Source organism: Aquarana catesbeiana, linkage group LG07 (assembly GCF_042186555.1).
Source record: "Aquarana catesbeiana isolate 2022-GZ linkage group LG07, ASM4218655v1, whole genome shotgun sequence".
NCBI classification, from domain to species: Eukaryota; Metazoa; Chordata; class Amphibia; order Anura; family Ranidae; genus Aquarana; species Aquarana catesbeiana.
In genome coordinates this window covers 329,503,566-329,525,563 of record NC_133330.1, presented here as the reverse complement: position 1 = coordinate 329,525,563, position 21,998 = coordinate 329,503,566, and the positions used below count along the sequence as shown (strand labels likewise).

At 44.4% G+C, this 21,998-nt stretch overlaps 1 protein-coding gene across 4 annotated transcripts in view; it reads left to right on the top strand.

Annotated features, from left to right (window-relative positions):
• PATJ (PATJ crumbs cell polarity complex component) overlaps positions 1-21,998 on the top strand; it is a 407,721-nt gene that overhangs the window by 200,793 nt on the left and 184,930 nt on the right. For all 4 annotated transcript variants that reach the window (XM_073593830.1, XM_073593831.1, XM_073593832.1 and 1 more), the window contains one exon: positions 4,721-4,844. In XM_073593830.1, the coding sequence (XP_073449931.1) occupies positions 4,721-4,844 (124 nt within the window). The remainder of the gene's footprint in view (positions 1-4,720; positions 4,845-21,998) is intronic.

Genomic DNA, 21,998 nt, shown 5'->3' with positions numbered 1-21,998 from the left:
CCTTACGTAGGACTTTATAAATCAGGTCCTCAGAGATCTTGCGTTGGCCCTCCTGCATGCCCTGCAATTTGGTGGCAGCCATTCAGGCAAAGGCCTCTTCAGGACTGGGGTAGGCTCTGAGGGACGCCGAAGCCTCCTGGATCAGCCTGTACGCTGAATCCTGCACGGGACTCGGAGTGGCCTTCCTGGCTCGTTTATGTGGCAGGCGGAGGGGAGGAACCTGAGACTCAGTCAGGCTGCGACTTGTCCCAGGCTTCTCTTGGCTGCCACTTAGCCCCGCCTCCTTCTGGCTGCCACTAATCCCCGCCTCCTCCTGGCTGACACTAATCCCCGCCTCCTCCTGACTGCCACATTCCACAGCCTCCTCCTGGCTGAGGTCTTCCTGTGTATGAAAAGGGGACATAGTTTTAGTATTTTTTACATCAATCACACACAATTTTCACCTCCTGACTGCTGCAAATTGAATGTTAACAAATATAACAGACTATCATTCTGAGCCCAGCATTTTGCATTCTTGTCCCAATTTTGGGTGCCCACTACTGTCTATTGATATGTAAAACACTTTTTTTAATCAGCAATTAATGATCAATAATAACATCTAGTAAACATCATTTATTTATTGCCCAGAAATCTGTAGAAGAATGCTATACCTGACTCCAGCTGGGCTCCTCCACTTCTTCCTGGCTGGAAGGCCCAGGTTGGACATCGGAAGCCTCAGCTGGGGTGGAAGGAAGCGTGGAAGGAAGCGTGGAGAGGGATTCCCTGACTTCAGTGTGGTCTGACAGAAATCGCAGTCTTTCATAGTACCACAGCCTGGGGACATAAATGTCATCTGCTGCAGCTCCGGACCTCTGGGAATCTGTGACCTTCTTGCGCTCCCTCAGATATGTGCTCCTCAGGCCACCAATTTTAGCTTTTAAATAAGGGATGGTTGCTGTGGGGACCACCGGCTTCACCAACTCCAGCAGTTTCTCCAGCGCTGCCTGCCTCTTCTGTTTGTGGTTATAGTGGGGGTGTCTCACTTGCCACAGACAGGGCAGCTCCCTGTACTTGTCAATGAACAGGGGCAGGAAATTGTGGTCGTTGAACCCATCCATTTTCTCTGCAAGACACAACACAAGACAAACCCTAATGTCAGGCCAAACTCCCCTAATCTTGTTACAATATAGGCTTCCCTTTCGAAGCAGTATAGGCCCAAGTTTAGATCCTACCTTCGTTAGCACGATTGGCGTCTCCGATGCTCCTTCCTCCGCTCACAGATCGTACGTAAGACGCGCGCGTTACGATTTATACACACTGCGCATGCGTATAACTCTGCCCGCCCCTGACGTTCTTTCTATTCTATTCCCCGCCCCTTTTCGTTCGGCGCAGTGGAGGAAGAGCACATGGCGGATAGACAGCAGGATCGTGCTAATTACAGCAACGAGGAGGAGGAGGAAAGGCCGGAGCCTGAAACGTCCCGATCCAGAAGGAGATTAAAGGACTCAAATATGTCCTTTGGGGAGATGTTGGAGATGGTGGACATCCTGAAGAAGGCCGACTATGATGGAAAGTATGGGCCTTACCCCAACCCCAATGTCCGAAAGGCCAAGATCATGGCGAAAGTGGTCAGGAGTCTGCACCGGAAATTCGGGGTACGACGATCGAAAGATCAGCTCAGGAAGCGGTGGTCGGACCTGAAATTACGAGAACATGAGCAGTACAGAAAGATCCGGAGAGTGCTGCAAAAAAGTAAGTAGTTGTGCTGTGTTCCTATTCTTTTTGTGTTTATTACGTTCGTGCTGCTCCATGTGCTTTTAGGAACTGTTGTACAGTTTAAAATGGCAACTTTCATGTTCATGGGCACATTATTCGTTCGGATCACACATTTTTATTTCGGACGATAAAATACCATTGTTTAGGCCATATGCATTTGGCCACCATTTTGACGCCCTATACTTGTCTTCAAAGAATTGGGTTGTGTAGATGGCTTTGTTACTAGAATGAAATGCAAACTAGATTGTGTGTAAGGAGAGGACACTGAGCAGCTGTTTTCACATCTGGACACTGGAGCACTAGTGTGGGACACAAGAACACCATTTTTATTAGGGGGGCCACACAGGTGCTCCAGTGTATACTATAGGGGGGGTCTCCATCTGTAAAGCTTGTACTAAACAGGTAAAGTATTGCAGCTTGACAAAGGACACTAAAAAAGCTACATCTTGGAACTCGGCTAAAATAGATAATTGTACCCCACTTCCAAGCAATGTTTCATCTTTATAGTTCTGCCATCAAATATCTGTGTGCTAATTATACCATTTTTGTTTTACATAGGGGAGAAAAGACTCGGAGGACACCCCTCATCCGAGGAGACCAGAGCCCCCCCCCCTCTGGAAGAAGGGGAAATCCCCCCAACACAAGATGAGCAGGAGGAAGAAGACGTGGTGGAACTAGTCACCACAACAGGTGAGTGTCTGCGACCACAGGCTCAGATAAGAGATGGATGGCGGCATATTTTTTAGACCTAATTTATTTTGGGTTTCCTCTCTTTTTAGGTGATCGTGAGGTTGTAGATGAAGATCCTTTCACATCCGAAAGTGCCCAGATCCTGATCGGGGAGATCATGGGGTGTAATTTACAATTGGAAAACATCAAGCAAAACATCAATGATGTTATTCCAAAATATAAAAACATCATTGATGTTTTGGGGCGAGTTTAAAACCCCTCCAAATCACTTTCTTCTTTTGTGTGCTACAATGTGCTAAATGTTTTTGTGATTTTTCCCAAAGCCAAATTTGGAGGATGCACACAGTGTGCCAACATGTGCTATCTGCCATCACGGCAGATCAATGGACGCGTTTTGGGGGTGCAACCCCTTCCTCAATAATAAAGTAGCGGTGAGGAAGGGCTTTCTCCCCAAAACACGTCCCTTGATCCCCCGTGATGGCAGATAGCACATGTTGACATTGTGAAATTTGTGTGCATCTTCCAAATTTGGCTTTTCCAGGGGTGATTTCACCCTATCTGAACGCAATATCAAACACAGTTCCTAAATACTCATGTCTGATATTGCCTTCAAGTTCTACCAAATGTGAACTTTGTAAGATCAAGATTTGTGTCTTTCTTGTGGGTTTTACACAGGCCTGTTTTCTATAAAATGCACATTTTGATTTTTGGTAATGACACCACAAAAATTGTTATACAACAAACATGTCGGTTTGTCAGAAAAACCTTTGGTAAATGCACATGTGATTGTGCAGGTATTAAAAAGATTGTTCATCAAGAATGTGTGGATTATTGTCTCAACACTACAACACTTTTGGGGTGATGTAATTGTTGTTTTTTGAGAAAATGGGGGTTATTTCCTAAGGGCAAATCCTCTTTGCACTACAAGTGCAGTTTCAGTGCAGTTGCAAGTGCACTTGTAGTGAAAAATTTCTTTGCATTTAGTAAATAACAGGCAACAGTGCTTTGTATAAGGTTACACAATCACGACATTTTCTGCACTCCACACATTTCTGTCAGGGTCAGCTCAAACAAACACAAGCAGTAAATGTCCACAAAGAAGAGCCTGGGGGGAGATGCCTGTCGAGAACTTGAGGTCCTGCAGGCTTCTCCCTGTGGCCAAATACCGCAAGGTAGCGACCAACCTCTGCTCCGGAGTGATGGCTTGCCTCATGCAGCTATCCTGCCTGCTGATATAGGGGGTCAGCGAAGCCAACAAACGGTGAAACACGGGGTCTGTCATCCTGAGAAAGTTCCTGAAATCATCAGGATTATTCTCACGGATCTCACGGAGCAAAGGCATATGAGAGAACTGGTCACGCTGAAGAAACCAATTCTTGGTCCATGAACTCCTCCCCACCCTGTTCATGGACTGGACTTGTGTCAAGGTCAGGACCCCAACACCAAGCCCCCGCACAGCACGAACTCTACGAGGAGTACGCATACGCAACATGGCTAGAAAACGGTCGGCTGCTCAGAACGAAGTAACAGAACGCACTGAAGAACAGCAAGGCCTGTGAAGAGCGACCTGAAAAACAGCAACGAGGAGGCAAGATCACACAGAAAACTCCGATACGAACTGACTGCACGCACTGAAGAGCAGATACAAACCCACAAGCACAAACTGAACGGCAGAAAACGATCTGAAAGCCACGAGTCTGAAAAAGCGCGAATCATCTCTCACCAAACTTTTACTAACACGAGATTAGCAAAAGGAGCCCAAAGGGTGCCGCGCTTGGTTCTGAACCGGCCTTTTCTAGTCTTGTCGTACGTGGTGTACGTGACCGCGTGGTTGTCGATCGGAAATTCCGACAACTTTGTGCGACCGTGTGTAGGCAAAACAAGTTTGAGCCAACATCCGTCAGAAAAAATCCTAGGATTTTGTTGTCGGAATGTCCGAACAAAGTCCGACCGTGTGTATGCCCTATTACTCAAAAAGCAAATTGCTACTCTCTAGCAAGCCATCAGTTTCTGTGAGAAGAATTAGTTGTTTGTAATCTATTGATACATATATATATATTCTATGCACATGTCGTAAATAATTTAAATCTTTGTGGCTTATCCTGTAACACAATGTATTTGGTAATTTTTGAGCGTAGATGCTGATTGGTACTGTGTAATAGTTGCGTTTTACGTATCTGTATATAAAATTATAAAAAAAATGATCTTTTTTTTTTCCTTCAAGACCTGTTAGTTCCCCATTAAAACCTCTACTTTTTTTTCTTCCCCTGTACAGAGTGCATCTCCTGTGCCTCTTGTGCCCGCAGGCCCTCCGCCACCACCAATGAAGCTGCCCCCTCCATACAAAGAGAGCACAAGTACTGGGTTGGCAGCATTTATAGAAGAGGAAGACAGCGATGGTAAGGGAGTTTTATTTTATATGTTTTATTTTTTTTTTATTTATATTATATATAAAATATATATTTATATATATATATATATATATATATATATATATATATATATATATATATATATATATATATATATATATATATATATATATATATTTTATTTTGATTTTATAGTGAAGTTTGCTTCTGCAAATACTGAATCGCATACTGTATATGGAAGCTGTTTTACATATCAATAGAATTGTAATACTTTTCAACAAGTTTTGATATTTACTGTGCATTCAGATCCGTGCGCCTGATCCTGACCGCATGTCAAATTTTGAACTGCAGCTGTGACTGTGCAGCCCTTGCAATGGGTTGCCTGCGTGCAGCTCTGAGGTGAATGCACACGCAGCAAAAAGCGGCTCAGCATAGAGGACGAAAGTTAGCCTCTGTTTAGTGAGCACTTAGAAACTGCTGCCAGAGAGCACAGCCAGCTCCTTGCCCTCTAATGCTGTTGTAGCCCAACTTGTTGCAGAACACACCCCCCCCCCCCCCCCCCAGCCTCCTGACCGCACATTGAAAGGGCAGAACACTGGTGAGATCATCCCTCTTCACATCCTGCTCCTTAAAGTGGGACAATTTTTTTTTCTTTTTGTACCTGCAAGGTAAAGGCACAATGTGCCTGTATGTATTGCTTACAAAATGAAGCTGCTCCAGCGCAGGGATGTCGGTGCTGCGGGCGATCTCATCTTCACCCGTCTTGCTTCCTGGTTCCCGGACTCTGGCTCTGTGATTGGCCGGAGCTGCAATGTCACTCCCGTGCACACGCGGGAGCTGCCATTCACAGAACGGGGCTCTGAAGAAACGGCACGGGTGGCTGTTCCTTTAGAGCGCATGTGCCAGTGATGTCATTGGCTGTATATACAGTAAATATCTCCTAAATGGTGCATGGTTAGGAGATATTTACACTACCTATAGGTAAGCCTTATTATAGGCTTACCTATAGGTAAAAGCAAAAGATGGAAGTTTACTTCCACTTTAATAGAGATGAGTTTCAGGTTCACATCTGTTCGTGGGTTTAGAGACCCAAAATTCCTTTTTGTGTGTATCGGCAACAACTGTAGTTGGTGATGAGCGGCTTCCTTTTCAGTGTCTTTTAATTGGGTTTTTTATTTTTATTTTATTTCACATTTATCCATATATGTTAAAAAAGGGTTTTCAGGGTTGATTTTTCTGTTGGGGCCTTTTTTTATTTTTAGCTGCCATTAAATTTAGGCAATCCCCTTTAATAAAATGTCAGGCTGGCCTAAAATGAGAGGCAGTAGGGGATGAGCAGGTTCTGTAGGACAAAGTAGTGGTCGTGCTGCACCATCTAGAGGCAGGGCACGTCGGCTTTTTATATCTAAAAGTGACTGTCTTCAGCACAGCAGGAGGTTCTGTTATGGAGAGACTAACCTGTCTGTCCCTTGATCATGTGGACCAGTGCACTTCCATTAACGTGACCTCTGGGTTACCTTTAAGATCTTTATTGCTGATGCTACAGACTAAACTTTTAATTGTCGTCTGCCCCCCCCCCCCCCCCCCTTCCAAGAAAAAACATACCTGCCACTATTACCAGCTACTGCCACCTCTCCTGGCCTATTACGGTGCTTTGAAACCGCAAAGTCGCCAAACGGTGTTTTCACAGCTGGATCACCGCTGACAAATTTCTAGTGTTTTCTGCAGGGTATTCCAGTGCTCCGGATCTCACCTTATGCACCCTAATGCTTATTTCAAGCAACCTGCCTTATCTCACCCAACCACGCTTATGTACATACTGCCCAGCCACTGGACAATATTTGTGGCTTTTGTTTCTCAGATTATACACAAAAAGGTTTGCTGCAATTGTTTTGTGTCTCTTTCTGTTTGCCTGTTGCTTTTGTACTGTCCTGACACTGGCCAATTTCTAACCAACACATATTTGCTAAAAGCAGATAATGCAACACTCAAAATCAGTGTGAGTCCTTTGCAGACTTGTGATGAAATCCACAGTGGGTGCTCTGGCTCCGGCCGTTCAGAAACAAACTGAAAAGTGCGAATCAACACTCACCAAACTTCTACTAACACGAAATTAGCAGAAGGAGCACAAAGGGTGGTGCCTGACAATTGAACTTTCTCTTTTTCGGCTTGTAGTACATCTAGTACGTCACTACGTTCGTGTTTAGTGGCCGGCGATTGTGTACCGCTTGTATGCAAGACAAAATCCAGGCCCACGCCTTCAGACAAAAGTCAGAGGTTTTGTCTGTGGAAAATCCGATCGTATGTACGAGGCTTAAGTGAAGCATATTATTTAAAGGATTGTTTTTCTTTTTTTTTTTTTTTTTTTATTTTGTCCTCAAAATCGCATTAAAGGACCCTTTCACTACTGTACAGTGTTTTAAAAAAAAAAAAAAAAAAAAAAAAAAAAAAAAGCTTTGTTAAATGTCTTCCATGCCCTTTTTAAAAATTGTTTGGCTATTGCCAAAAAAAAAAAAACAAAAATAAAAAAACAGAACTTAACAGCAAAGATTTGCCCCCCATAGACTTCAATGAGATTCACTGCAAAGGTCGGGTTTTCATGAACTTCAGACAGGAATCCATGAACTGTCCACCAGTCGAACCTGGGTGAATTTGCCCATCCTTGCCCCCTACTCCTCTCAGCACATGTGCACTGCAGCATAGCCTGATTGGCTTACTCTCACCTTTCCCACCCATTTTAAGTTTGATTATAGAAGCCTTGTATTATGACAGCTATATGGGTCTTGTAGATCTCCACAAAAAAATAAAAATTGCCTCAAGATCCAGAACTATATCATAGAAATATGTGAAAAAGATGGAGTCACCAGTTCTGTAAAATTGAATGCCAAAACTTGCATATAAAAACCTGGCGTGGGCTGCTTGAGGTACAGAGTAAAGGACACATTTTATAGATAGGAAAATCCTATCCTTATATTGATCAGTGGTTCCAAATTAATAACTATTAAAGTAAAGAACAGACACAAAATGAAACACTCAGCATCTTTATAAAATAACTGTCCTGTATATTTGGTGCATTTGAGTTTTTTTTTTTAATAACCCTGCTTAAGGCTTTTTTTCCGTTTTTATTAAAAGTCAGCAACTACAAAAAGTATAGCTACTGACTTTTAATAAACAGCCACTACCACGGTCCAGCGATGCGGGCGCCCGAGGCCTCGCTCCTCTCCACGGCACCGTCATTGGAACTGTGGGCACCCGGCCGCGACAGCTTGTGGTTTCACGGCCGGGCGCACACTGCGCATACGCGAGCCTCGCTCTCGGAGTGGACAGGCAATCTTCTGGGACCCGTGACATGTCCCAGAAGATTGCCTAGAGGGAGGGGCCGCTTAGTGGGAGAGGAGGAGTCACCTAGGCGACCTGAAGATGGAACGAGGAAGTGGGACAGGAAGTTCCTCTCTAAAGTAGGTACCCACTCCCCCCCCCCCCCCCCCCCAAAAAAAAAAAAAGACGACATGCCAAATGTGGCATATAAGGGGGTGAGGAGTACTTAAAGCGAAAGTTCCACTTTTGGGTGGAACTCTACTTTAAGTATGTCACATTAGTATTAGGCTTAATGTACACGGGAATTTAAAACCTCTTCTGAACGATTTCACGGATGGTAACCGACATTTAAAAACTTCAGTATTGCCGCGTTTAGAAGCTTTTTTTTTTTTTTTTTTTTTTTTTCTTTTTTTGGAAATGGTCAAAAATGTATCTCCATTAAAAAACGCCTGTAAACAAAACGCGGCTAAACATGAGTTACCACATTTACAAGCAATTACAGGCATTTGGCATTTCAAATGCCTCTGAACATTCGTCCTGAACGCGGTTTTTTTTTTAGTTCCAATTTTATTTTACTGATAAGATAACACAGAGGAGAGTTCAGGAGCAGCTGAAAAAAATGCCCAACTGCGCCTAAACATCCGTTTACCAGCAGCCGTGTACATGAGACCTTAGGCTTCATGCACACGAGACGCCGGTGCAAACTCTGTTGAACACATGTTTTTATAAGTTGAAACCGGCGTTTAGAAACGCCCGCTTTGCTGCGTTTGCATGCCGCGTTTAGCCGCGTTTGCGTCTAGAAGCGTCTGCAGAGCAGAGAATGACATTTTGCGACCCAACTTTGGGGCTTCGTATCTCTGGGCCACTTGGTGCTAGGAACCTCAGCTTTGGATATGTAGTAGTGCTAGTTCCACTGGGTTTGTATACCAAATGTGGGGTTCAGTTCGGAAAATGTCATTCTCTGCTGCAGAAAAGTGCTTGACTCGAGTATAAGCCGAGGGGGGCATTTTCAGCACAAAAAAATGTGCTAAGAAACTCTGCTTGAGTTCAGAAGCATTTTTTGGAAAGCAAAAAAAAAATGCGTTCAGGACGGATGTTCAGAGGCGTTTGAAAGGCCAAATGCCTGTAACTGCTTGTAAACGCGGTAACTCATGTTTAGCCGCATTTCGTTTACAGGTGTTTTAATGGAGATACATTTTTGACCATTTTCAAAAAAAAAAAAAAAAAAAAACTAAACGCGGCAAAACTGAGGTTTTTAAATGTCTGTTACTATCTGTTAAATCGTTCAGAAGAGGTTTTAAATCATCCCATGCACATTAAGCCTAATACTAATGTTCCACTATGTTCACACATCAAATTTGGGGTTCCTAGCACCAAGTGGCCCTGAGATACGGGGCCCAAAAGTTGGTCAACTGTGTCCATCTGCAGCAATGGCATTTCAGGACCCTTTGGGTCCAGAGACCCCAAATTTTCGCTGCAGTTAGGGGACATCTAGGAACCCTTAACTACCGAGTTTGAAGTTCAGGGGACCTATGGCTGCAAATGGGCACAGTGAGGCTGCAAATGGGCATTGTTGACCCTCTTTTCCACTTACAGTAGCTGCGCATTTCTCACCCTCGTCTTATACTCGAGTCTAAGTTTTCCCAGTTTTTTTGTGGTAAAATTAGGGCCTCGGCTTATATTCGAGTATATATGGTAACTAGTGCATGATTGATATAATTCCAGTTATTATTAGGAATGGAAGGACAGATATTTTGGGTCATTCATTTTTTTTTTCTTGACCACTGTCATACATTTGGTAGACCTTTGATATTGAGTTAGATCAGGGGTCTCCAAACTTTCTAAACAAAGGGCCCGTTTACTGTACTTCAGACTTTAGGAGGGCCGGGCTGTGGCCGGTGGGAGTAATAAAGGTCTCGGCATCAGTAGAGAGTGAGAGTAAGTGCAACCAATTATTGGTGTAAGTGGGAGGAATTGTGCCGCATAGTTGATGTCATTGGGCCCCATTGTTGGTATCATTTGGAAGAGTTCTGCCCCTTCATTGGTGTCAGTGGGGGGGATTATGCCCCATTGTTGGTGTCAGTGGGAAGACTAGTGCCCTATCGTTTGTGTCATTGGGGGGAATTGTGCCCCATTCATTGGTGTCAATGGGGGGAATTATGCCCCATTGTTGGTATCATTTGGAAGAATTCTGCCCCTTCATTGGTGTCAGTGGGGGGAATTATGCCCCATTGTTGGTGTCAGTGGATGAAAGTGCTCCAAGGGCCGGATGAAAGCAAGCAAAGGGCCACATCTGGCCCCCGGGCCGCAGTTTGGAGACCACTGGGTTAGAGAATGGCAAATATATGAGTTGTGCTGCTGTGATTGTTTGTTGTGTTACTGTGACATGTAAATGAGGTCTGACAATGCTGGTTTTGTCTCCATGTTTTAGGAATCCTAATAGATACAAAAGCTCACTTTGTATTCCTTTATGCCTCGTTTCCACCGAGCGGATCGGTTCGGGTCGGATCGGTTTGGACGGCCTTGAATGGTCCGGCCTATTCAGGCGAGCGTTTCCACTGCAAATCGGACCGACAGGGGCCATACGTGGGTTTAGAAAAAATGCCGTCATGGCGTCACACGTCCACCAATCAGTGTAATGTATCGTAGCCCCGCCCTAACCGAACCGTTCCATTTTCTATGGCCCCACATCTGAAGCAGGACCCTGAATGGAACGGTTCGGTTCGGTTGTATGGGCCACTTTCATAATGGAAACACCCAAAATAGCGTACCGTACCGAACCGAACCGATCCGCTCAGTGGAAACGAGGCATAAGAGAAACTTGTGACCTTCAGTTCTCAGTTGTCTCCTTTTCCTTGAGCTTCTTCTCTCTGCAGGAGTCCAGACACCGGTGTAATGCAAAATGATTACAACAGGCATATGTTTTAAATATTACAAAAAAAGAGTATGATATCTATATTGTACTTTCAATTGTTCATCTCAGTGACGCTGATCGATGCGCTTTGTTTATGGATAGAATCGTTTTTCGATTGATCGGATTATGAGATTACATGGTGGAAACAGAAATAAAAATTGACAACTTGTGACCGTAAAGAACAATATTATCTTAAAGCGGAACTTCAGTCATTTTTTCATCTATCGATCTATTAAATCTTCTGCCCTTGTTGTTGTTTTAACTTTGGATAGTAAAACATTTTTTTCTGCCAGTAAATCCCTTATACAGCCCACTTCCTGTTTCTTGTCTGGTCATTAGCCTAGGCTTAGGACATCATACACAGCTCTCTCTCTCTATCACTCTGGTGAGAGTTTGCCAGGAAGGGATGGGGGATGAGTCATAAGAGGGCCAATGAGAGCTGCAGAGCTGGGGGTGTGTCTGTGTAAATCCAGGAAGTGAACAGGCAGCAGCTTCAGCTGCCCACAGTTAAAATGGATGCAGCCAGACTCAGTGGAGGGAGATTTCTGCAGCATATTTGGCAAGTACAGAATCCCAGTATATAGAAAATAATATGCAAAGTGGTTGGAGGGAAGCTTCAGAATGGCAAAGATGTTTTTATTACAAATTATGTGAGCAGACTGCAGTTCCTCCTTAACTATTGATCAAAATCCATTTCCCATATGACCTATCAATCAAATGGGTTGTTGATTATAAATTTGGTTATTCTCATGGGTGGAACTTTCGTGGCCACAATGGTGACCCATTCTCCATCTGGCCCATGCAGCCTCCCTGTCACATTGGGTTTTATACTGGGGGGGTCGGTAACCTGTTGATCATGTGCAAGTGACAAGTAGATTGTGTCTCATCCTTGCTGACCCCCTGCTTCTAGACAGGAGCGTGGGCGGCATTTACTGGAACCGATCCCCTTTCCCTTTTACAGCATCTGAAAGCTGGATTCTCCTCCTCTCCCTCCCGCTGGCATTCAGCTGCTGCAAGTGGAAAGAGGATCGGTTCCAATAAATGGCGCCCCTCCTGTCCAGGCTCCCTTTCCTTTTGCTGCCCTTACTTCCCTCTCCGGCTCTTGCCGGCTGCTGTACAGGATGTTTCTGGATGGAGGTTAATTTATGAATGAATACAGTTAATGATCTGTACAGATCAGTATCTGTCTTCATAACTGAAGCATAGTAAGCTGTGTTTACTATGGTTCAGTTTATGAATGAACAGAAAGCTCCGTACAGAGCTATTCTGTTTCCTCAATCTCCCTTCTCTGTTTAAAAACCTCTATTTAGACCCCTGATAGTTCACCAAAAAACCCCAACAGGGCTGCTAAAAAAATATATAAAAAATTGTAAAAAATAATAAAAACAAAAAACTACCAATGCCGTCCTCTGCCCTACTGACGCCGCCCTCCTGATGCTGCCCCGCCCTCTGCCCTCCTAATGCTGCCCCGCCCTCTGCCCTCCTGATGCTGCCCCGCCCTCTGCCCTCCTGATGCTGCCCCGCCCTCTGCCCTCCTGACGCTGCCCCGCCCTCTGCCCTACTGACGCCGCCCTCTGCCCTACTGACGCCGCCCTCTGCCCTACTGACGCCATCCACAGCCCTACTGACGCCGCTCCGCCCACTGCCCTACTGACGCCGCCCTCTGCCGCCCGCTGCCCTACTGACGCCGCCCTCTGCCGCCCGCTGCCCTACTGACGCCGCCCCGCCCACTGCCCTAATGACTCCACCCTCTGCCCTACTGACGCTGCCCTCTGCCCTACTGACCCCTCCCACAGCCCTACTGACGCCGCTCTGCCCTACTGGCACTGCCCGCTGCCCTACTGGCGCCGCCCTCTGCCCTACTGACGCCGCCCTCTGCCCTACTGACGCCGCCCTCTGCCCTACTGACGCCGCCCTCTGCCCTACTGACGCCGCCCTCTGTGCCGTTCAGTGCCCTACATTTCCTCAGAGTTGGACAATGTGTTATCTCCAAATAAGTGAAGAATATTTTTGAGAAAATACTTTGCAGGGGCCAGAATGGATGGGCTCCTCCCACCTGTTCCACATACACAAGGTAGCAGCCCAGGTCTCCAGTGCTATGATGCACTCCTTGTACAGCGATCTAGTGGATCAGTGGAACTCGCACGCCTTTGAGCTGTTGATTGGAGCGCTGTGCAGGGGGGTATCTTGGTTTTGAGAGTGTGAGAGCAGCTAGTACAGGGGATCTTAACTCTTTCTGCAACACCTAATAATCAGGAAAACTAAGAAGTTCATTTTTCTTTAACGCTTTCAGGCCAAAAAAAAGAAATTTTACCCCTTTTTACCATTTTTTTTTTTTTTTTTTTTCTTGCTGCTCTTTAAAAACCGTACTGGGCTCAACAAGGTGATACCTGCACAATGCTCCTTTTCGTTTTCTGACAAAGTAATTTGCAGGCAAAAATGTCTCTTCATGTGGAGTTATATCAGCGATGTCCCTATTTAAATGTGTATGCTCCCCTGGCTAGTTCCAGATTGGCTGGCATGGATAAGCAGAGAACATGTACATCTAAAGGTGTGTATTCTTCCATACCTCTTTTTTGGTCTCTCCTCCTCTGCACCTCCTCTTATCTGCATGTTTCCAGACTCTTGCGGAAGACGGATGCTGAATAGGAATAATGAACAGGCTGCTGGCATTGGATCAACCAGGTAAGAAAAGTGACAGAACGGTATTTTTATCACAAAGGTACACCTGTTCTTGAAATAAGCCAACATGTTTGTAACTGTGCTAATTCTGATCTCACCACTAGATGTCACTGCAGACAGCACTAACGACAGCGACTTGGACAGAAACAAACTGCACTGTATAAAAATAAGAGAGGACTAGTACATGTTATTATAGATTGTGGATGGAGTTGACGCAAACCTGTACTCTGCTCAAAAAAAAAAAAGAAAAGTACAGGTTTGTTTTAACCAATTGCACAATATATAATGTGATTGATCATAAATGCCCCTTTTTTTCACTTTAGAGGAGGCATTGTTGACTTTCACCTGCTTTCTAATCCTTACCATGCTGTCCAGCCCTCTGTGGCAGCTTGGAGAAATACCCATGACTTTGGGGTATGCATCCAAAATGTAGGTTCCTATGGGACTCTAACCACTTCCTACCGGGCCAATTCTGGCACTTCGCCCCTACATTTAAAAATTATCATATTTTTTTTTCTAGAAAATTATTCATAACCTCAAACATTATATATAATTTTGTTAGCAGAGACCCTAGGGAATACAATGGTGGTTGTTGCAACTTTTTATATCACACGGCATTTGTGCAGCGATTTTCCAAACGTGTTTTTTTTTTTTTTTTTTAAACAGTTTCATGAATGAAAAAGAAACAGCTACAGGCATCATCCAGATATCTTTTTATTTCCGCCGGCGATTCTATGCACTGTAAGAACAATCATAACGGCAGTTCAGCCACTTGATCGTTCTTCGAGCGAGATCGGTGCTTCTCCGTGCGATCTTATAAACCACACACCTCTCCAGGCTGGAAAGACCAAGATCAAAAATAAATAAATAAACTGTCTCGGCCTTTCCAGCCGAGTCCCCGGTATTATTTACATCCGCTGGCCGGGACGTGACGTCATAATGTCGCGCCCGGGCCTCTGAGGGTCCTAGAGATGACTGGGGACCATCACCAGAAATCTCTATGGCTAACTTCTGGCGGCGACCGATTCGTTCTCCGGCTCGCCGATCGCACAGGCGAGCCGGAGAAGCACCGGTCTCGCTCGAACGATCAAGTGGCTGAACTGCCGCTATGATTGTTCTTACGGTGCACAGAATCGCCGATGGAAAAAAATGATATGTCGATGATGCCTGTAGCTGCATCCATCATTCAGCTATCGCCACTGAAACTCATTTGAGGTACAGCCGGCAATGTGAACAATAATCAACAGGAATATAATAAAAACATATAACATCTTTCTTACAGTTGTATGTATAAAAAGCACATAAAATTACATATTTGCTGGTAAGTTACAAATGTACACGATACCCACATGACAGTCCATAGCTGGCGAACTTATAAGAGCATTTCCGAATGTAACAATTGTCAAAATCATCTCCAAGCATTTATTAAATAAATAAAAATCTTGCTAATCTTAAAAATTAACAACTCGATCTTCATGTGATATGACACACCTAATCCATAAAAAACATCATAATGTGCAAAAAAACAAACACTTCAGAGTCTGTACACAAAGTGAATCCTTATGATTGATGGAAAAAGTCCAAAGATAAGAAACAGATGTTCCACCACCAAAAAATGTGATGCAGAGCCTTCTGTGGCACCCCACATGCAGTGATCAGGGACTCGTACCAGATGGCAAGGACCACCTATCGCTAGGATGGTCAGACAAGCTGGCGGAATAACCTCTGCCGGGTAACAGAAACCAAACCACTGGGGCAATCTGAGGGTAAGTGAGTCTTCCAACGTAATCCCCCCCCCCCCCCCCCCCCCTTGCAGCAGGACTTTCAAGAACAGGAGATGAACCATATAAAAGAAAGCTCCAATAGTGTAATACTATTAAAGTAACTTTTATTGAAAGGAAAGCCAAATGGCTACTTACAATGAATAAAAGGTAATGGCACATAGGATCGTTTGCCGGTGTTCTATCAATTTCTCCAACCCATCAGAAACTCCAACCACGTCACTTCCAGGTTTATTTAAACCCTTAGTAATTTGAGATTTTGACGAATTGGTGTTTGGACACAACACCAACAACCGAATAGAGTCCGGTACAGGAAAATAGAGCTGTTTTGACAGCACAGCGGCTAACGAGGACAACGTTGTCGCCTCTGAGGCGGCCATTTTGTCGGCTAGTATCGGAGCAGAGTAAGAATCTCCGCTCATAATATCCTGCACTGGATTCTATTCGGTTGCCGCTGTTGTGTCCAACCACCAATTTGTCAAAAACTCCAATTACTGCTGGTTTAAAGAAACTGGAAGTTAAGTAGTTGGAGTTTCTGACGGGTTAGAGAATTTGACACCAGCAAACATGAAACAATCGCCCGCACTTCTGGGGTCACCTTGGGCACGGTGGGGTTAGCGCATAGCTCCGCCCTCGGGGTCATGTGGGGCGCAATGGCGTCACCGCCTTTTTATTGATCTCCAAGCATTTGACCGACCCGATGCGTTTCAGCTGAATTCCTTCTTCAGGGAAGTGATGGGTATAGATGTATCTAAAACACAATTGAACATTATTTTCTAAAATTACATTAGAGAAAATGCCATACTCACTATAGACAATGTGCAACCAACTAGAAATTATTAAAATCAAATGTACACAGTTTTGTCACCTTCCATCTGCCACAGACCACCCAGGACCGCCCCAAATGAAGCCACAGGCATCCACTGAGGCCAATAGATCTGCAACCAAAATGGACAAATTGCTGTAGCTCAACTAGAAAAAGAGAGTGTATAATTACACCTCCGCCCCCCACTAACCATCTGCCTGTGTGTATAGCTTCAGGTCCATCAACTATAGAGTAAGTTTGTTCTAAAAACCAAACTTGACTTCGGGGTATGGGGCAGGTAGAGACATTCTGCCCTCAACTTTCCTCACCATAATCTAGGACTCTCAACTGGACAATAGGCAGGTCTTCCTCCTGTCACATTATAGCAGACCAACCTCTTAGTTTGCCTTCCTCCAGTGATGTGAGGTCCACGCTTCCCCTCCTCCCTTCACTATATCTGCCACCCCTGTCTTCATCTACAGGTCTTCTCCCAGGTCCAGCGTCTTTCCTTTTAGGCAACCACCAGGCATGTGCGGGCCATCAGGACTACCGGGAGCCTACTGGTGGGCCAGTTTCAGTGACAGCGGAGGAAGAGCGGTCGGGACTCCCAAGCCCTGTCCACCAATAAGCTAATCTCCCGCAGTGCAGCAGTTTAGAAAAAAACCTTCTCTGGGCCCCCTGTGTTCAGTGGGGGTTGGAGGACAGAAAGTGGACTATTTAATCACTTTCGGCTTTGGGTGGGTTAATCGGCAGCAGCTTACTACACATTCGAAGGCCAGCCTGTGCTTTATCAGTACTCTGGAGCCGTCCGGGAGTGCTGCTGCGGAATAATTCGCCTAAACCCGAAAGTGATGAAATAGTCCGCTTTCTGTCCCCCACTGAACACAGGGGAGACCCGGAGAAGTTTTTTTTCTAAATGACTGCACCGCGGGAGATTAGCTTATTAGTGGACAAGATTTGTGAGTCTCCGCCTGCTCACCTTGCCCCCTCCTGGACCCCCAGCTCCAGAGGAACCACCTGCAGGACAAGCACTGCACCTGGGACCTAGGTAGAAGAAGCTGTACAGACCAGGTGGGGGGGGCGCTAACATTTATGGGTATTTATGAGGCTGCACTGATGGGCACTGATCAGGCTGCATTAATGGGCACTGGTGGGTGGCTGCATTAATGGGCACTGGTGTAGCTGCACTGATGGGCACTAATCAGGCTGCATTAATGGGCACTGGTGTGACTGCGCTGATGGGCACTAATCAGGCTGCATTAATGGGCACTGGTGTGACTGCGCTGATGGGCACTAATCAGGCTGCATTAATGGGCACTGGTGTGACTGCGCTGATGGGCACTAATCAGGCTGCATTAATGGGCACTGGTGTGACTGCGCTGATGGGCACTAATCAGGCTGCATTAATGGGCACTGGTGTGACTGCGCTGATGGGCACTAATCAGGCTGCATTAATGGGCACTGGTGTGACTGCGCTGATGGGCACTAATCAGGCTGCATTAATGGGCACTGGTGTGACTGCGCTGATGGGCACTGGTGTGGCTGCATTAATGGGCACTGGTGTGGCTGCATTAATGGGCACTGGTGTGGCTGCGCTGATGGGCACTGATCAGGCTGCATTAATGGGCACTGTATGTCCTGTCCTATGCCCAATAGTGGAATGTTTTTACTTATTCGTTTTTTGCGCAATTGCGTATAGTTTATATACTGTTTTTGTGCGTGTTTGCAAAATTAAAGTGGGCCGGTCTGGATGAAGTCCAGGGCCAAATTTTTGTCCTAGTCCAGCCCTGGCAACCACTGATTATGTAACTCCTTTCGCATGCACTCTGAAGTTGCATCATCCCTTCATTGTTGGAATCTTACAGATGCCGGGAGTGTACACTGCAATGCACAAGCTCCGCAGACAGTGTAATAAAGAAAAATCTGATATAGCTTTTGGGGTAAAGCTGTATTTGTTTTTCTTGTAAAAAAAAAAGCTGTATTTATGTTTTGGCTGAAGTGACTAAGTATTTTCTACCAAAATCTCTACCTGCTCTCATTTTTTTTATTTTTAAATAAAGTTCTTTAACCTCCCTGGCGGTTTTCCCGAGTGTGGCTCGGGGTTAAAATTCAGGACCATTAGCGGTAACCCCGAGCCACACTCGGGATTACATCGCAGGATCCTGGTGTGGCTTTACTTACCTTGTCCCCGGGATCCTGCGATGTCCCCCGCAGTGTCTGCGGGCTCCGTCCTCCTCCTAAGCCTCTCTGTGCCAGGCTCCGTTCCCTGCAAGCGTCGCGGCGCCTGGCGGCAAATTCAACAAAAAAGTAAAAATTATAACACATACAGTACTGTAATCTTACAGATTACAGTACTGTATGAAATGATTTCACATCCCTTTTGTCCCCAGTGCTTTGGCCCATGCCCTGCATGCAGTTTTATGTTATATATACTGTTCTTTCTGCCTGGAAACTGGAGATTGTCCATAGCAACCAAAAAGTGTCCCTTTACGTCAAAAGTGGCTTTAGACCAGCTAGAAAACAGCGATAGTAAATTAGAACACTTGCAGAATTGAGCGATAGTGAATCGTGGGCAAATTTATTTTATTACTATTTATATTTTTTTAATTTATTTATTTTTATTATATTATAATTTATGTAAATAAACAGTATAACAAACATACATATGGTAATAAAATAGTTATATACTGAAACAGCGCTATGTTGAGCATAAAATAAAAGTGTGGCCAACTACACACATAAAAAGTTCATTAAACTACTGCGATAGCAGCAGTGATTCAGAGGGTGTTCAAGTAGATCAACAAGGTGTTCAAGTAGATCATAGAGCATGTCACAGCGTGCACCTTCCACCGATTAGACCAACTCCACCATAAGTGAACACACTCCCCTTCGGGGGTCAAACTCACCAGAGCTTTATAAATTCAGAGCTCTGAATTTATAAAGCTCTGGTGAGTTTGACCCCGAAGGGGAGTGTGTTCACTTATGGTGGAGTTGGTCTAATCGGTGGAAGGTGCACGCTGTGACATGCTCTATGATCTACTTGAACACCCTCTGAATCACTGCTGCTATCGCACTAGTTTAATGAACTTTTTATGTGTGTAGTTGGCCACACTTTTATTTTATGCTCAACATAGCGCTGTTTCAGTATATAACTATTTTATTACCATATGTATGTTTGTTATACTGTTTATTTACATTTATTTTGTTCTTTTAAACAGCTGCTTTTTTCTGTCTACATACCCTTGGTTTTTATATCTTATTTCAGAGGGTCTGGTAGATAGCCTATGAATGTCATTGTGTCTACTGAAGGGTCTCGATGAATGTGGTTAGAAGTTCTGTGGCGCTGAGTGGTGTACTATAGGCCGAGTTATACACTGTTTTGCTGTATTATAATTTATGTTTTTGTGTTTCAAACTTTATCATACCCGGGATATCTACTAGACTCTTGTTTGGACAGATTTAAGTGTGTTATTGTTAAGAAATTACAGGCCTACAATACAAAACGCCAAATTTCCATGCAAAATAATTGTACCGCTTTCAGCACCTAGAATCAGAAATAATCATACCGCCAGGGAGGTTAAGCCAAAGACTAAACTTGCTGCTAATAAACTATGGTGTACACAGAACTGAAGGGCGTGCTATTTTTTTTTTTAAGCGCTGACTTGTCACCTGTGTCAAATGCAAACAGCAGTTTTGGATATCGCATCGGTCTCAGGTCTGCGGATTTGCTGGAAACGTTTACCAGACCTGAACCCAGAACCAAACATGGCCAAATCTGGAAGATGTGCTGCCCCAACCACACTTGGCTTGGGATTGTATGGACACAACAGAAAGGTTGCACAGGATCTGCATACACCAGTAGATGGAGACATTGTGCAACTATTGTATTTTATTCTACGGGACTAACACCTGGGTGGACCCTGCAGAGTAAATGATTGCTCTCTGTTCTAGGGCTTGTTATGCCGGGCTTAGAAAAACCTGTTAACCACTTGAGTCCTCGGCCTTTTTCCTTCTTAAGCCCCCTTGAGTCTCAAAGCACATTTTTCATTTTGGTGATGTCTTGTTTCTGCACAATATACCAGTTAGCGTTTTTAGTTTACTCTAATGCAATGATTTTCTACTTATGAGCTAAAAGGGGCCTCAAATGAAGACCCTTACATCACCAAAGGGCCACACATAATTTTCAATATATGTAATGCTTGAGAGGACTGTCAGAGACTGCAGACCTAATAGAGGAGATGGGAATCGGAGAGAGGACAGGATATGTTGTTGGCGGGGGAGATGCTGCAGAAGACAATACGAAACTGAGATAGAGTTGCCACCTCATCCCTTTAAACCCAAAACACATATGAATTACACGGGTTCTGAGGCTAATGTAATGCAGATAAGGCACCAAGTGAGTTTAATTACCACCTTAATCAGCCACAGAAACTGTGTAATTAATGTGTTCGGGTTTAAAGGGATGAGGTGGCAACCCTAAACTGAGACCATATTACATGAGGCTTGTAGAGATCAATGCCCTAATCAATGTTGCATTACAGACTTTTGAGGTCTGAGGGCCGCGCATCATATACCAAAGGTCTGTAGGTTGAGCACCCAGGCTCTAATGAATTATACATGTTTTTTTTGAAGGGCAAGGGGGGCTCAGATATGGCATTGGTAGCAAAATTGGATACATATATTTTGTTCTTTATTGGGAATAAAGAGTAAAAAACACTGAGAACAAATGGCATTTTCCCATCAGTTTTCCCAGTGAAACGTTGGCACATTTTGTGAATATATTGTGTATGCATGTGTGTATTGAGAGTGTTAGCTCGGCAGCGGGTGGGTGTGTGACCCCCCCGGATGAGTTCACTACACAAAAGTAGGCACAGCAATGCAGGTGAAAAAACAAAGGTGCGGTTTATTTACACTATATACAATAGAAAAATAGCAGCAAAACAAAAAGAAACATGTAAATAAATCCTTGCCAACTTGGCCACTTACTAGACATGCAGGATCCCTATTTATCAACTAGGTGCACCCTTGTAGTGCCCCCAGCACCTATCTCCCTATTTTTAGAGGTTTGCCGCACAGGCTTGGTATGACCGCCCAGGCTTGGTCTCGCACCGCACAGGCTTGGTCTCTCACGGGCACGCACAGGCTTGGTCTCTCACCACACAGTCTACACAGAGCTGGTTCCAGGATGGAGCAACTCCCTAAGAAGGCTGGGAACTTTTGTAGAGGCCCTAATGAGCCAACTTGCTTCAGCTGGGCTCATTACTTCACCACTGAAGGACTCTTAGCACTTCCCCCTAGTGGAATAAATCCGCATAGAGCCTGAATCTAGGGGACACATACCTGCCATCCTGTATTGCAACCACAACCAGGCGATTTTACCTGCCTACTGTCAGAGTATGTGTGTGTATATATGTGTATGTATGTACGTATATATATATATATATATATATATATATATATATATATATATATATATATATATATATGTGTGTGTGTGTATATATATATATATATATATATATATATATATATATATATATATATATATATATATATATATAAACATTTTTCTTTAATCAGAAATTGTGCACCCACATATATTTACAAAATATATTAAAGTCGGCTGATTAAAATAATACTACATTAGTGCGATTTGTATGTAACGTAACAGAATGGTAAAG